Below are 14533 nucleotides of genomic sequence, written 5' to 3'. Positions count from 1 at the left end.
CCAAAAAAAACGAAATAAATAATAATACTATTAATAATAATATTATGTATGTATGCATGTATGCATGCATGTATGCATGTATATATATATATATAATTTTAACAGATAATAATTAATTATAAATATTTGAATTATTTTTAGAATTGACTGTAGCAGAATTAATAGTACAATTATTTAATCAGTTCATCCAATGAACAGAAAGCATAATCAATTATTAATTCTAGGAAATATATTATCTTCCTGGCCTAGAAAGAATAACCTTTTCCAACTGAAGTAAATAAAGTACTTGCAAGGTAATAGCATAGGTATCGCTAGATAGATCAGTATGTTTAAGTGACTTCGATATGTGGCAAACACAGAGACAATAAAGCGCTGATATAATGGTTTAATAAATGAAACTAGGGTAGGCTACACACACAACTAAATTAAGCAAAGATTGTATACAGAATCAAGAAAGTAAAGAAAAGTGAAGAAAGAGAAAGAGAAGAAAAGAGAATTGCAAGATTACAATCAGTTAACCACAACCTACGAGAAACATCAGAGAATCGGGGCACAATAACTTAGAAACACACCTAAGGCTGCGAACTTGCATTGACTTAGTTTGCTGAAAAAGTCCAGATGCAGGAGATTCTTGATGATTTTGCCAGGAGTGCACTGAAGCATTCATTTGGGTTCTTGGGGTGGTCCACGTTGAATCCAAAGAAATAACTTGGTCCACGTTGAATCCAAAGAAGTTAACTTGAAGATGAAGTTGCTGGAAGGAGACAGGAAAAATGTTGTCTCAAAGAGATTGAGCTCAGTTCTGAACTAATCAGACACTCTTAAAGGTCATATCAGTTCACACCCATTTGGTGAGGTGACCAATCAAAGATGACCGGGTGAAAGTCCTTGTTCTATCTCATCCCCATTTGCATGTTCATGGTGGCATGGATAATTTGTGCAGTCTTTACACAAAAGTATGGTACCAATATTTGTGATGCAATTTATCATGTTGTACACCACTGATTATAAAATCAAAAGAGGATTCTTTTGATACCAAGAAAGGGGATTTGAAGACATTAAAGCAGTGATAAATCATCTTTGGATATCAACTTTTGAAGTTACTCTAACATAACTAAAGAATCATAACTAGTCATAACTAATAAAACATAGGGACATGCATAAAACACAGGAGAAATACTATAAACATTTGTGGGAAAGTTTGTGGGTAAATGGAGTAAATGTCAATTAATAGAGCTAAATCCACCTCACCTCTTCCTTGCCTTTGTCTCGCTTAGACGTGACAAAATACTGGACCTAGAAGAGATAAATAACTGATACCAGCCATTCACTTCCTACTTACCCAGGAGAATCGCTCCCTTGATGACCACACCAGTGAGTTCTTGGGTCTTGTCCACTTTGCACATACCCTGGTAATCCAGAGTTCTCGCGAGAGCACAAGTTGAATTTGCTCAGCGAGTTACTCTGGTGTCGAGTAATGATGCTCATTAAATATGCCCCTCGATCTGAGCTGCACCAATCACAAAGGCGACCTAAACAGATGACGACAGAGCTGTGACGTCAAAGTTATTAGTAAACATTGCAAGATGGCTATGGATGAATACCAGTTGTTTGAAACGGCTTTGGCCGCTACAATGAACGAGTTAGACTTGACTTTTTATCTAAAAGAGGAACAGAAGACGCCGCTCAAATCGTTCCTTTGCAAGAAGGACGTTTTTGCTGTTTTGCCGACCGGATACGGTAAGAGTCTAATCTACCAGTTAGCTCCGCTGGTAGCTAAGCGTATGGAGCTTGTTGTGATTGGTCATAGTGTTATCCAATTGTGTGCAGTGAGATTTTCAAATTCATGCTGGGTGCCGCCCCTCGAGCTGGCCGATTTTCATTAGTCGACGCCGGACCATTAATCTTTCAGATTTAGGTCTGGATTTCCAGGCTACTTTGCACACTACCCTCATTTCATATTTTGGACTGGTTTAAATCTAAAACCAAAACCAAAACCAAACTTGTTCCCCTGCCCGTTTATGGTCCTCAAAGGATATTTACGGATTTTGTAGAACTGGTGCTCGTTAAGAGTGGATCCTCATTTACCATGGGTGAGATGGAGGAGGAATTGGCCAGCCACTCAATTGTCACACTCACTTTGGACCCAGAGCCCAGCCAGCTTTCTGCCACGCCAGCCACGAACAATGAGCCCCAGCCTAACAGTTTATCTTTTTGTCATGAAAAACAGAGCAGTGCCGCTGCAGCTGTTACGAACTGCTCCGAGACAAGGTTGAGGATCCAAATGCAGTTTATTTAAAGGGTTATCCAGAATCGTAATCAAACACAAGCAGAGGGTCAAGCACAGGAAGGCAGGCCAAACAAACAAACAGGGGTCTGAGGCAAAAATCCAAGAGACAATGATATCAGGGAGAATGCTCAGAGATGCAGCACAACAACACACAAAATTTCACAGTGAGTGATGGGGTGAACCAGGCTTATATGGGGTGAACTAAACAAGATAATGAGACACAGGTGAATGTGATAATGAGTGCTGGTGAGTCCAGAGAATTATGGGAGACGTAGTTTGTGAGTGAAACATGATAGTCTGATGTCTGATAGTCTGATTATTCCTGTAGTTCAGTGGTAAGAGCATTGTGTTAACAACGCAAGGTTGTGGGTTCGATCCCAGGGGATTGCACATACCTATGTATAAATGTATAGGATAACGCTATGTAAGTCGCTTTGAATAAAAGCGTCTGCCAAATGCGTAAATGTAAATGTGGAGTGCCCTCAGGTGGCTCTCAAGGGCACTCCAGTTGATGACAGTTACAGCAGCATAAAATATTAAAATAAATATTATACAAATAAATATTGAATATTGGGGGAGACAATTGGCCATTTCTGATTATTGGAAAAAGACATAGTTAGGCCACAATATTAACTTTACAATAAATATAATAAATTTACTTTTAACGTTCTCTCTGCCATCCGTTATTACAGGAAAACAATCTAAATTTAATTATTTAATTGAGTCCTTGACCAAGACCCCAGCTACACACATCATCGACTGCATCAGCAGGTTTAAGAATGACTCAAGCCAAATGAACACAACATTTTACAGCTGTAAGTTATGTGACAGAACAAGGTTTCCAAAACCCTCCAAAAAAGTTAAATTACGATCACATAGTACTATGCGCGTGTCCATCAGTTAGTGTAATTAAAAGAACAATCGATTCCAATACAGAAACCGTTTAGAGAAGAAGAAATGTTCAGAGATCACCTCAGTGTAGACCTGTTATAAGGATCTTTTAATATGTGTTTATAAATGATATATAGGCTTATATCGCACCTAACATAATTTTTTACAAATATATTTTGATACATAATTTCGTAGGGGAGACCGGGGACAGTTGCAACAGGGGATGGTTGCAACATGTCATTTTTCTCCAATCAGAAACAAGCTAGAGTGATGCACATGCACAGTTAGACCGTCCACCCACCAAGAAGACAGTAGACATATTCAACATCTGCTGCTGCATTTATTGAACAAAACTTGTTTTGGAGGTATGAAAGTAAATTTTTTCATGAGATATATTTTTGTCATACTGTCCTGAAATTTTGTATGAATTAATCAAAACTTACTTCGTTTGAATTATTGTTTTGTTGACTTCTAAGTGACATGGTTACTGGTATCAAAGTCAGTGTGTCTAGCAGGCACATGATGTTCTGTCATGGCTGATAGGGTTGGGGACGGTTGCAACATGTTATAATTTGCATGTTTAATAAAAGTTTGTTGCATTGCAAATTGTTAAATTCTTCCTGTCTGACACTGAAATATGGAGAGATTGAATAGCATCTGTAACACCTGCACACTGAATCTATGTAGGCCTAGGTTCTACACATGAACAAACAAAACTCAATAACTGTTATTTGATAAATATTACTAAATAAATAAATAATAGGCTACAATAATATTATTGAAATAAATAATACTATAATATTATAGTAGGCCTAAAACAGTTAATATTTTCAGAATTCTTTGCTCATTGAGACAAAAAGCTTAAGTTAATTAATGAAATTTAAGGTATTTTTAACTTGTTGCAACCGTCCCTGGGTCGGGGTCAGTTGCAACATCTGACTTCTTCCATTCAAATAAATATTGTGAATGATATGTCATATATAATTATCTTTAAATGGTATGGGTAATTAGCAGACAGATGCAAGTTTAATATATACAAATTTGGTTGGTCTAGTCCAAATAGTCTCTGAGTAATTGAGAGAAATGCAAAAAGTGTTGCAACTGACCCCGGTCTCCCCTAATAATAATAACAGGCTCCAGTCTTCCCGTGACCTTACAGATGTTGAGCGGTATAGAGAATGGATGGATGAGAAATAATTGATCACAATAGAGAATAATTTATATCCAGCTTCTGACTGGTACCATACATGGCATAATATTATTTAATATGAAACACTGTGGAAACTTTCTGCTCAAACCTGCTGCAAGATACCTCTGATACTTCAAAGAAATTAACCACAATCATATCCTGTGCGTAAGAGCAGAAACAGCAACAACATACAGTAGTTGAATTTCACCATTTACTATTGAGCACCTGTACTACAGCTGACTTTTTCACAGATCTAAATCAGACAGATCGCAGAATCTAAAAGCCCTTAATGTACAGAAACATTACACCTACAAAAATGTTTAAAAAGTTTTTTTGGGGGAAAAAAACAGCCAGGAAAAAAGAGGATCAGTTGCCTCTTGTGATGCCAACGCAGCACGCAGAAACCTCTGATGGTAAGATAATGCTTTTTCATTTTTAAATAATTGAGTAAATTCAGACATTTTTGGAGGGTAAAATAAAATGGTCAGCATATTTGAGAAAAAAATGCATTCACACTGTTAAAAAAAACATTTACTCACCCTCAAGTTGTTTCAAGTATGAATTTCTTTCGTCTGCTGAACACAGAGGAAAATATTTGGAAGAATGTCAGTAACCAAACAGTTGATGGACCCATTTGGCTTCAATAGTAGGAAAAAGAATACTATGAAGTCAATGGGGTTTGATTACTGACTTTCTTCCAAATATCTTCCTTTGTGTTCAGCAGACAAAATAAATTCATACCGGTTTGAAACAGTTTGAGGGTGAGTAAATGATGACAATTTTTTTTTTTTTTGCCTTTAATTAATTACATAATTGTGTCGGTTTGTTAAGCAAACTGATAAAAGGATTTCCTTTATGCACCAAAACAAGTTATAGCCTACTTATTTAAATGGTAGAAACTTCGGCAAACACTTATCACTCTAATGGTGACTTGAAACATCATACAACTTTTAGAGCAAAATATAATCAAAAACACCACATAAATCTAAAACATCAATTATTTCTGAATAAAAAACATTTATGTCATCATAAGTCCACATGATTTGACCAAAAACAAATTATTTGAGTGCATTATCATTATCTTGTTCACCCTCACCACCAAACTTGACATTCAAGTTTTTGCTTTTTAATATTTTAAGTTGCTCATACAAAACCTTTTTTTACATTTGATAGTTCATCCAGCTTTTAAAATAGAGTTTGTCTAAAAATTAAAGATTTTTACAGTGCAGAATGCAATAGGCTATTCTCCTTTTGCATGCTGTTTCACATACAAGTTTGAAATTTCAAAAGCAATTAATGCACAGAAATTCACAGCAGGAGAACAGGAAAGCACAGTTGACTTAAGGATGGCATCTGGTTCAGGGGTTGAAGTGAGTGGCAAGAAAGAGCTTGAAATTCTCAGAACGATTCTGAGTGAACAATCAAACCCCGAGGACCTTGACAAAGCAGCTGAGGTGTTGAAAAGTTGGAGCAAACTGAACGGTGTTACCAAAGACAAGAAAGAAGGCAGCTTCTCTCAAAACTGGCTCTGTGAGTCTCTTCAAGAAATAGATCAGTTTGTGGAAAACCACATTCCCACGCTGCCAGTAGAGGGACCACAAGGATCTCAGTTAGAGCAGTTACAGGACTTTCTAAAGAGCACACAGAGCATGATATGCCATGAGGTGCTTCGATTAACACCTGTACTGGAAGATACTGGGCTGCTAGATCATCTGACTGACAGTTACAGCCGTCACCTCTTTCCCAAGTTGGACCTGCTCCTAAACAGAGATCTGTCTGTGAAAGAGACCTTCTGCCTTTTACTGTGGGGAAAAGAAGTTTTCTTCAGGTATGAAAGAGTACAAAATTTGTAGAACAAACAAAGAAGTTAATTTTGAACTGTTGAAATGCACACTATCATTCAAACGTGTGGAGACACTTTTTTTTATTTATTTTTTTATTGATACTTTTATTCAGCAAGGATGCATTCAATTGATCAAAAATTACACTAAAGACACTTATTGTATTTCAAATATATGCTTTTCCATCACAGGATGAAATTACATTTAAAATATATTAAAATAAACAGTTCTTTTAAATTGTAATATTATTTCACAATATTCCTGTTTTTACTGTGTTTCTGAACAAATAAACACAGCCTTGAAGAGCATAAGAGACTTCTTTGAAAAACCTTTTAAAATCTTAACCTTTTGAACATTGATGTGTACTATATTATGTACCCATGTATGTTTCAGTTCAGACTCAAAACTGAGAGTGTACGACCCGCTGCTGTTGACAGGATGGTTTGAGAGAGCAAAGCAGAAACTGCTTCCAGAACTTCAAGTACGACTTCACAGTTTATGACTGTTTGTGTGTTATTTTAATTACTGTATTTCACTCTCATTATAATGACTAATATCTCAGTAATGCATGAATGGACCCAAGACAAGAGAGATGTAACACACGTCTCTGTCCAACTTTAATTGCAACAGAATGACATCTCTAGGACTTTACAGAACATCCTGCACTATGATGCACAACATGGACATAATGAGGACTCAATGGATGAGGAAACGTTCATAAGACTTTACATAGATGTCACTCAGGTAAGTCTTTGAGAGAGAAAGTAAAGCAAGACTTATTTTTATTTTCTCATGTAAAAAGGTACAGGGGATTGTATATGATATATTGCTCACATATTTTATGTTTTGCTTTCACAGTGTCTGAATTGTGCTATTTTAGATGCAAAAAAGGTTGGTCTAACCTTGATGCATGCAGTACAAATACTCTGTAGTGAAGAGCTGCATGGTTTTGCTCAGAAGTAGGTTTCTCCTCATCTTATATTACCCTGTGCCCAAGGTTTACAGATTAAAACTCTCATTTAATGAGTATCCAGTGATTATCTATTTTGTGCAGGAGAGGGGAGGTTTGTGATCCTGTACTTAACATAAATATGTGTTTTCTTAGGTATGTGGATACTGAGAATAAACGTCTAAAAAAACTAAAGTTCACTGAGAAGAACTCTGTGTATCTTTTTCGGATTATCAACACTTGTATGCAACTCAGGTATTTACTAATGATCATTAAGTATACATGGCTGAGAAACTAACATTGTATAATTAATTCTGCATTATGAAAATGTCAAGACATATTTGTCACCCTTGACGGATTTATTCAAAGTGTTTAATTATAATTGTGGGAATATTTATAACGATTTGGTCCAGAGGATAATGATGAAAAGTTTAGAAGTTTCGATAAAACTAAGATACAGTATATGAAATCAAACAAATTAAAGTAATCCACAAAGCTACGTGACAGTGTGTAGAAGTCAATAACAGCGAACACACAAACAATACCAGACAACTGAAAGGAGCACAAAGAGGAACTTAAATACACATTGATAATATTAACATAATGAACAGGTGTGATGATTAAATGAGTCTCCATGACGACTGGTGGGAAACTAGGAACAAAGGAAACAATGGAGACACGTAATTGATGAATGCAAACTTAAAGTCCATGTAAACTAAACTTAACACACAGATCGTGAAGGGTGGATGGTGGTAGGATCCAGGGAGGAATGGACATCCGACGAGATTTCATAGCGATCCAGGAGATGGCCATGATGGAGGCGCTCCACTGAAACACTGATGGAGGGAGGAGCCAAAGTAGTAATTCGAGCATGACCGACTGAGGTGACATAGGGAGATAAGGTGTGAAGTCCATTGGATCGAGAAACCCAACACCATCGCTGGACCTGGAGATAAAGGCGGAGTCCCGGCTACGAGCAGCTGAGGTGGAGCCAGTGGACCTGAGGACTGAGACGGTGTGAGTGAGGACCCTGGTGGAGCCTGAGAGATGGTGCGCAGCCGACAGCCTGGAAGTCCCAGGCGATGGTGGAGCAACGACTGACCAGGACAGAGCCGGTGGACGAGGGAGCGAGCCCGGTGAAATTGAAGGGACGAAGGTGCCCGTTGGAGCCGAGGGGACGAGGAGCCAGGACAGAGCCGACTGGTCGACGGTCCGAGGTGGAGCCAGGGAATCCCCATGCCTCTGCGGAGCTGGTGACTGAGAGTCCCAAGGCGGATCTGGGTTGCATGGTGGAGCCAAAGGGCTGAAAGAATCCAGTGGAGGCGGGGCCAAGGGAATGGCTGGCTTCGGTGGAGTGAACAGGAGAGGAAAGTTGATGACAGAGACAGACTTGGTGATAGACAAGGATGATGGTGACGAAGACAATACTGTGTTGGATAGAACCATCGTGACGAAGACAAATCTGTGCTGGTCGGGACCAGCGGCGATGAAGACAACACTGTGCTGGACGGAACTTGCAGCAATGATGAAGACAACTCTGTGTTGGATGGGACCAGTGGTGATGAAGAGACATTAGTGCAGGAGGGGACCAGTGACAGAGAAGGTTTGTGGGTGGACAGGGTGGGAAGCACTACCTCCGGATTCCAGTCTATTAGCTGTTCTTCCTCTTCCAGCTCCACTAAAACTCCCACAGGCATGGATCTAATGGCCGGTTCACACACCTGATCAGACGGGACCTCAGGCATCTCTTCTGGCAGACTCTTCCGAACAGACTTTGTAGGTTGGCCTAGAATGCCTGCAGTATACCCATTGTGTGCAGGCATGCACCGGCCTGACCTGCTGCTATATAAGCCTAAAAGTCCATGAAAACTAAACAAGCACACAGATCGTGATTCGTGACTAATATTTGTGTAACTATTAGGGACAGCCCTTGTGTAAAATAAAATGGTTAGATTATGACTAGAGTCATTATATCCTGTGAGTGTATCATTTTAAAAGATATTAGTGCAAATATTATTTTCTTTGTATCAAAAACTTTTTAAGTTAACTTTTTAGTGCACTTTTAATAGGCTTTTCCCCTATCTAAAATGTATTGATTCACATGCTTACAGTAAGAGTTACCCCTATAATCTTTAATTCAGAGAATTTTCTGCAGTTTTTTCATAAAATCTGTGTTCTTTTACTACAGATGTTGCGCTACACAAATTAGTCCAGATAAAAACAACAGAGATGATGTCTCAAGCACTATAAACATGCTACAGAAACTGGAAGATAAGGCTTCATCCATTGTTCAAAAGATCATGACATGCTTAGCACAGGTACGTCTCAATTTTTTCAACATACAGTATGTTAATGATCATCAGAAGAAAAGATTGCTATCATGCACTTGAAATGAACTCTATCCATCTCATTGGGATTATTTCAGCTGCATAAATTCATATCAGATTTATCCAAGGATACTGATACCTTTCCTAACACATTTTATATCAATCTTGCACTCCTGTTTGTCTTTAAATGTTCATTTGTAGGCCAATTTAAAAAGTTATTTCAAGAAAAAGAAGGTGCATATTGATATTCTGATGGAAGCAATCCACGGGCAGTGTGCATCTCTGCCTCCGACCGCCTTGGAGATCAAAATGGTATGCACTGTGTATATGACCCTAAAACCATTCAAAAAGATTCAAGCTCCATACCTCACCCTCATTCTCTCCAAATACTTCCTTTATTTCTGACAGATCATTGTGAAAATAGCTTACGACTGTGTTTCCAAAGTGTACCTGGAATGCCTGATGAAGACAAAGTTCAGAAAGCTAGAGAAGCTTTGGGGAAATGCTGAGAACAAGATAAAAGAGGATGTTCAACGTTTTCAAGAAACATTCTCTAAACTGGTGAAAAAAATGACACTTTAATTTTTTTATTTTATGGGCTGATTTCCTGATGGAAATCAGGGTCAAACAATATTTAAAGGGGATCTATTATGCCCTTTTTCTTGATTTTGGTTTTGGAGTCTAGAATAGCCTTTCATGCTTGGATGTTCACAAAACATTATTTTTCACATATTTTACATTATTGCAGCACCTCTCCTCCCATTCTATCTGTAACGTTCTATAAAGCCCCTCCTTCCGAAACGTGCAATGTGCTCTGATTGGTCAGCTGGATCAGAGTGTTTTGATTTGGTGCATTGAAGTCATGCCAGAAAGATTTACGAGCTGAACGCACATTAACAGTCAGTGTCATAAAATAAGAGTGGGAAGCTCAGGATTTTTTTAAATAAGCTAATTGCCTGCACAAAATATAATAGCACTGTAAAGCCCCTTTCACACAGAGATTCCGGAAAATACACGGATAAAGTGACCCGGGATTTGACCCGGGTTCGTTTGATTTTGGTTCATTCACACTGCCAGTGATTTTCCGGAATCAGAGAGTGCGTTCACACACAACCCGTAAAAATGCCGTAAAGACACGTGACATCGAGGTGACTTGTAATCTCAGCAGCGTCTTAAGTTTGCTTATGAGCTGCGATCTCTCTCTCGAGAAACCACGCTTGTGCATTTTTTCTCTGATTCGATCATAAACTTGCGCATTACGTACCGTTTCACAGCTGGCGAACGATCCCGGCTTCAGCGTCATCACTACGACACGGCATTATTACGGCTTTTGTTCACACAGCGCGCGTTCCGGGACTGAACACGGCAATGTTACTAGGTCCCGACCCGGCATCGATCCCGGCATAAATCCCGGGTCGAGTTTGCGTTCACACAGAAGGCGCTCTGGCAATTTGCCGGGTTCAAAGCGCTGTGTGAAAGGGGCTTAATATAACAATATAATATGTCAAGTTTACAGTGGCTTCATAAATGAATAACATAACAAAACATAAAAAAGCAAAATACACCTGATGCAAATTCTTAGTTCTCCATTTTCCAGAATTAGAGTTTAAAAACCTTGCTGAATTTTTGTGTTGTTAATTAAGAGAAGGTACACCACCATTGTAACCCCTCAGGTCCTACTCACCCCGCTCTCTACGGGCCTCAAACCCGGGTCACCGTCATGGGAGGCAGGTGTGCTAGTAACAACAACGCTAAAGACCTCGGTCTCTATAGCATCAGCTGCTTGTGTGCCTCTTGAGATCAGAGGAGGGAGGTTTACCTGCACAGCTCTTACTAGCTGGCCTCCGTTACATCATCTTGCTTCAATGAAAGCGACTTGAATGCACCTGACATCTCGTACTTCCCAGGAGGACTTGAATGCACCAATTGGTCAGCCGCTTTGAGCTTGTTTAGGAGATGTCACGCCCCTTACCATAACTGTGAGTTTAAACACACTATTAACGCAACCAGGCCTCGCTCCTTTTTCTTTTTGTGTATGCCTTGGGCGGGAATTATTTAAATGAGGAATTTTGCGATGTGTTCGTTACCAGAATAAAACTCAAGACTTCAATGGAGGTAATTCTGGGAGTTCAGACACAGTGCGCACTAATATAGAGAATAACTCCCTTTGGAGTGACTTTGTGCTTTGTAACTTTGCAGACCTTTTTCATGCTCAAACAGCAACATTACATGCTAAAGAAAGTTGGACATGTAAAAAGCATAATAGGACCCCTTTAACATAATTGTTCCACATATCCTTGACTGTTGACATGAGAACAGTTTGTTTTTACATTCATTATATAAATAAAAAGCTCATGGTTTGAGTTTTCTACTTGCAGAATGGCAGTGTTGCCCAGCAAAACCTGCTCCTTCAGAGAATGAGTGAAGTTTTGCTTTGCAGTGATGTAGATGCACTGAAGATTACCTGTGGTGTTTTGTTCAGAGATTTTCCACATGAGAGGTAAACCCAGACCAGTCATCAACTACAGCTTCAAACATGTATTTGCAGGTCTTTAAATGTCTCTCTTTTCATTGTGTGAGAGTTTTCAAACAGTGAAGTCTTCTGAATGTTTTGCAGTGAGCAGTATGTACCTGGTCTGCTGCGCTGGAAAGGGGTGTTATCAGAGCGACAGGTGAGGGAAATACTGGATGTGATCCGGGACCTGTATCCAAATCATAGAAGTCACAGTGTCACATGCTCTTTTGGCTTTTCTTTATTTTCTGGGAAATAGCTATCTTCAAAATAGGTGCCTCTGAACCTATCAACATCAAAATTCCCCCAAGCCAACTTGCAGATCTAAAACGTTATTGCTGCTCAAGGATGCTGTAAACAAAGTTTATATTTTCAAGCAAAGACATTTGGTAACACTTTATTTTGATGGTCCCCCAAAAGACATTCGATTGACTTCAAGTAACTTTGCAAATACATGTCAACTTATTCAGTAAACCTTATACAGTTGGTAAAAGTGAGATATGGAGAATGTTCCCCAAACATTGTGTTATTTCTGCCTTCTAGCATTCAAATCTGATCTGATGTTAATTTTTTAATAAGGTCCTGGTTCTTTTCTTTCACACCTACACATAATGCAGGCATCAGAGCTACTCCAGTGACTTTATCTCCCATTCTCTCTGAAATAATAAAAATGTTTAAATTTGTTTTATAGCCAACTATTAATTGATATAGCCTAGGCCTACTTATTATGCGCAGGATGTCCACACACTGGCAATGTTTCCTTCTGGTTTCAAGATGCGTTTTTGATAATCCGATCCGAAGTGTTCAAAGCTTAAAACAGGTGGAAATGAGGTTAATTAACCCTATAAAGCCTAAAAATAATAAAATAAAAATAATAAAAAATATACATTTCTTAAATGTAAAAGTTTATTGAGGATCATATTTGAAACATCAGGCTTTTATTACTTTTATTATATAAGATAATATAGAGCTCATACTCAATGAGGTAAAACATTTATTTGGGTTTTTTCAGAGGCCCGAACTGAGGAAAATATACGCAATTTAGAGCAGTTGCTGATATTTATATGGTCAAAAAGTAAGATAAAATTCTGATAGCTTGTATTGTAAATCTGCCTGAAGAATTTGTAAATGGGATGACGTGGTGTCTGCTGCTTATACAGTACGCTCATAATGATGATTGACAGGACTGAATGTTCCTCCAGAACCTCCATTTTGAACTTCATTACTTGTATTTTAACTGTAACGATGATGCTCAATGTTGGTTTTGTTTTCTATGCGTTCTGTTCCCGATTACATGTGTTCCCTTTGCTAGTTTGTCTCCATGGTTTTTGATTGAGTTCTCAAGTGTTAAAGCCCTGAGTTTCCTTCATTCTAATGTATGGTATTGTCTATGTTAATGTGGTTGTATTTGATTTTTTCTCCTGAAATCTTCTGAGTGTTCCTTGTTTATTTTATTAAAGACTGTTTTGTTATCTAACTCATCCATCATGTGTTCTGTACGTTCATTACAGCCATTCCCTGACATTAACACGATTTTTCAACAACAACAACAAAACAAAACAAAAATTATGTTTGGGTAATCAATAAAACTAATTTGCTTCAGTCAAGTGTTCATCTTGATACTCAATATTACTGAACATATAAAAGTAATTCTAATGTTTAATTTTTATTTATTTATTTATTTTTGCAAATTAGCTCAAAGAAAATATGAATAATTAGTTACAACTCGTTATAATTTGTTAAAAAAATTTGGATCAATTAATAGAATTAACTTGATGTAGCAGAATTGATACCAAAATTAACTAACCTGTTCATCCAGCAAAACGGATTATTAATTATTTTATTAATAAAAGAAAATAATTCTGGGGTAAGGGATATAACTTTCCTTACTGTACAGTACTACTCCAGTATATGAGCATGAACCACAAATAACTTTACGTGTGACAAGAACAAGACTTTATTAATAACTAGACTAAACACTAGACTAATCTAACATACACACACATACATGCATGCAGATTAGCAATGGAAAGAGAGCTGTAGTAGAATACAGGGAAGCGATAAGTTAAAGCATTGTTTGAAATTCAGCAGATCAACAGCCTTGAGCAAACAGTTTCTTACTTCTAACACACCCTTTACTGGACAGGGTAGTGAAAGACTCGATTTTCCAGCTAAGACAAAAGCAGAGATCAAAACACCCTGCAAAAAAAACAATAAAACACACCCCTGGAGAGAAGACCTCAAAGAGAGACCAGATACCGCCTTGCCCAAACTTGTCACCTCATTTATATATATGCATTTATAAATGTTTGGGTGTTAAATGTTTATAGTTCTTTTGTTCTGGTCTGGAGTGGCAGAGCAGTCTTTGGGAATCTGTAACCAGAAAACCCCCATGCTGTGCTGTGTCAGTGTCTTCCCAACAAGTCTTGCACTCGGAACACCACTTTGTGTTTCTGTCTGGTATGCATCTCTTAGTCTTAGAGTCATCTTTGAGAAAATGATATTATTATTTCTGAATTGGCTTCTAATTGTTT

General features: G+C 38.1%; 1 protein-coding gene across 1 annotated transcript; it reads left to right on the top strand.

The window, feature by feature from the left end:
* The first annotated feature begins 3948 nt into the window (after window positions 1-3948).
* Window positions 3949-13480, top strand: LOC309487285 (uncharacterized protein). Its single transcript, XM_082154895.1, has 11 exons — window positions 3949-4783; window positions 5685-6198; window positions 6605-6692; window positions 6842-6955; window positions 7070-7170; window positions 7317-7415; window positions 9349-9478; window positions 9689-9799; window positions 9896-10048; window positions 11866-11987; window positions 12105-13480. Exons 1-11 carry the CDS (start codon window positions 4660-4662, stop codon window positions 12256-12258), a joined length of 1710 nt encoding a protein of 569 aa, XP_082011021.1. The 5' UTR covers window positions 3949-4659; the 3' UTR covers window positions 12259-13480.
* Window positions 13481-14533: the final 1053 nt, after the last annotated feature.

The sequence above is a fragment of the Leuciscus leuciscus genome, assembly GCF_965113295.1.
Source record: "Leuciscus leuciscus genome assembly, chromosome: 22".
In the NCBI taxonomy this organism is placed as follows: domain Eukaryota; kingdom Metazoa; phylum Chordata; class Actinopteri; order Cypriniformes; family Leuciscidae; genus Leuciscus; species Leuciscus leuciscus.
The sequence above is the reverse complement of the archived record's forward strand: the minus strand, read 5'-3'. Positions and strand labels throughout refer to the sequence as shown.